Source organism: Amphimedon queenslandica, unplaced genomic scaffold (assembly GCF_000090795.2).
Source record: "Amphimedon queenslandica unplaced genomic scaffold, v1.1 AMPQUscaffold_7899_Cont20154, whole genome shotgun sequence".
NCBI classification, from domain to species: Eukaryota; Metazoa; Porifera; class Demospongiae; order Haplosclerida; family Niphatidae; genus Amphimedon; species Amphimedon queenslandica.
The window spans coordinates 1-2,266 of NW_003551821.1; the positions used below are offsets into that span (position 1 = coordinate 1).

Genomic DNA, 2,266 nt, shown 5'->3' on the forward strand with positions numbered 1-2,266 from the left:
TAAGTGAAAGATGATTCCACTTCATTATGCTGTTAATGAAAAAATGCAATGAATGGATGATCTTTATTCATGACACATTGAATATCATGTTCCTTTGTTTTCCTAAACAATTAGGACTAGAAATCACTCCACTTCTTTATAGTGGTCTTATCTGCTTTTTTTAGCTATTATACCTTATAAGGCTGTTTATTTAAAAGTTACTAGGATTATGTCAGGTGTCCAGCATTAAAGATTAAATCATTTTCACAAAATTCACTCATGTGGTATGATTAACATAATTGCCAGATGTTTTGAGCTAACTTTTCATCGTTTGGCCCCACCAGAGGATGCTGACCAGTCAATCCTGTCAAGTTAATGTGATCCTTTATCACCATTATGTCACCACTGTTGTAATCTTGATTGAGACCTCCAGAGGCATTCGTTACAATGAGAGTCTCAACGCCAATTAGCTTCATCATTCTAATTGGCATTGTAACCTATGGGGAATGAGTAAATAATAATTGGCATTGTAACCTATGGGGAATGAGTAAATAATAATTGGCATTGTAACCTATGGGGAATGAGTAAATAATAATTGGCATTGTAACCTATGGGGAACGAGTAAATAATAATTGGCATTGTAACCTATGGGGAACGAGTAAATAATAATTGGCATTGTAACCTATGGGGAATGAGTAAATAATAATTGGCATTGTAACCTATGGGGAATGAGTAAATAATAATTGGCATTGTAACCTATGGGGAACGAGTAAATAATAATTGGCATTGTAACCTATGGGGAACGAGTAAATAATAATTGGCATTGTAACCTATGGGGAATGAGTAAATAATAATTGGCATTGTAACCTATGGGGAACGAGTAAATAATAATTGGCATTGTAACCTATGGGGAACGAGTAAATAATAATTGGCATTGTAACCTATGGGGAATGAGTAAATAATAATTGGCATTGTAACCTATGGGGAATGAGTAAATAATAATTGGCATTGTAACCTATGGGGAATGAGTAAATAATAATTGGCATTGTAACCTATGGGGAACGAGTAAATAATAATTGGCATTGTAACCTATGGGGAACGAGTAAATAATAATTGGCATTGTAACCTATGGGGAATGAGTAAATAATGAGCCAGAGCCAATGACTCAGAGCCAAATAAAGATTGTAAAATGTAAGAGTATGTACTTACCAGCCATGCTGGGTGTCCCTCATAGAAATGCAATCTTCCCTGCATGCATACAGTAGGAACACCAGATAAATAACCAAGGACAAGATTACCAGCATGACCCTGAACTGTAGGAGGAGGAAAAGTAAGAAGAGTGAATATTTTCAGGAATGGCCTGTATGTAATAATATTTGCTATATTTTAGCTATTAAAACTTTTTAAATTGATTTAGAATTCAAAAATCCATGAAACTTGTTATATATTACAGTTGTTTTGTTTTCTCACAGCTATTGATCAATTGTTAAGTGATAAATGGTAACATCATAGGCACATTGTAATCAGCTAACAGTGAGGAACAGAATGATAACAAGGTCATGGATTTTACAAGAGTACTCTTGATGCCAAGACTACTTTTGATTATAAAACATAACAATGAAACAGAAACAAACATATGAATTTTTTACCTGTGCATTTAGGAAAGCCATCAATCTCAGCGTAAGGTATTACCTGTTGGTCCTTAACCTCATTAGCTAAACCACCAAGACCTGATCCGCATATGATTCCCAGCTTAGGACGAAGCTTTGTTTTCCCAAGTACATAACTAGTGACCTTTTGTATCTCATCATATTGAATCTGGCTGTTCCTATTGTAATAAATAATAATAATTGTTTATAAAATCAATGGTCGGTTTGGTCAGGAGTATCAATGGAAGGTCAAGTTACACAAAGGAATGTTATCTGCGCATTATTACAACAATCATATCTACGGTACACATACTTTCTTTGCAACTCAGCTAAATCAACAGAGGTTTTGGCAGAGCCACCTAAAAGGCCCAGGAAAGACATGGTGAACTGGAGAAAAACCACTAATCAAATTTGTGTTTATCTTCAAAATCTTTCACACTTATAAACTGCTAGATTCTAATTAACTAGTGGGAGTGGCTAACGCGTCAACTCCCATTTCTGTCTTAAAATGGCGTCCATTGTAAGACCCTGTTTGAACACTCTTTTGTATTCCTCTCCTTTTCTGAAAGCTGCTCTCTTTTCTCTCATAGTCTTTGCCTTCTCTTCTTATTCCGAGCTATATGAATTAGGCGAAGCTG

The 2,266-nt window shown here is 35.2% G+C and overlaps 1 protein-coding gene across 2 annotated transcripts; it reads right to left on the reverse strand.

Moving 5' to 3' along the window:
* Positions 1-38: 38 nt before the first annotated feature.
* On the reverse strand, positions 39-2,071 carry LOC100641067 (purine nucleoside phosphorylase-like). Of its 2 annotated transcripts, none has more exons than XM_003391605.2 (4): positions 1,942-2,070; positions 1,629-1,807; positions 1,189-1,292; positions 39-476 (listed from the first exon to the last, which is right to left on the reverse strand). In XM_003391605.2, the coding sequence occupies exons 1-4, from the start codon at positions 2,007-2,009 to the stop codon at positions 270-272; spliced, it is 558 nt and encodes a 185-aa protein (XP_003391653.2). In that variant the 5' UTR covers positions 2,010-2,070; the 3' UTR covers positions 39-269. The 2 variants fall into 2 exon arrangements, with proteins under 2 accessions (XP_003391653.2, XP_019862821.1); XM_020007262.1 differs by lacking the exon at positions 39-476 and adding an exon at positions 485-1,105 and having other exon boundaries at positions 1,942-2,071.
* Between the last annotated feature and the right edge of the window lie 195 nt (positions 2,072-2,266).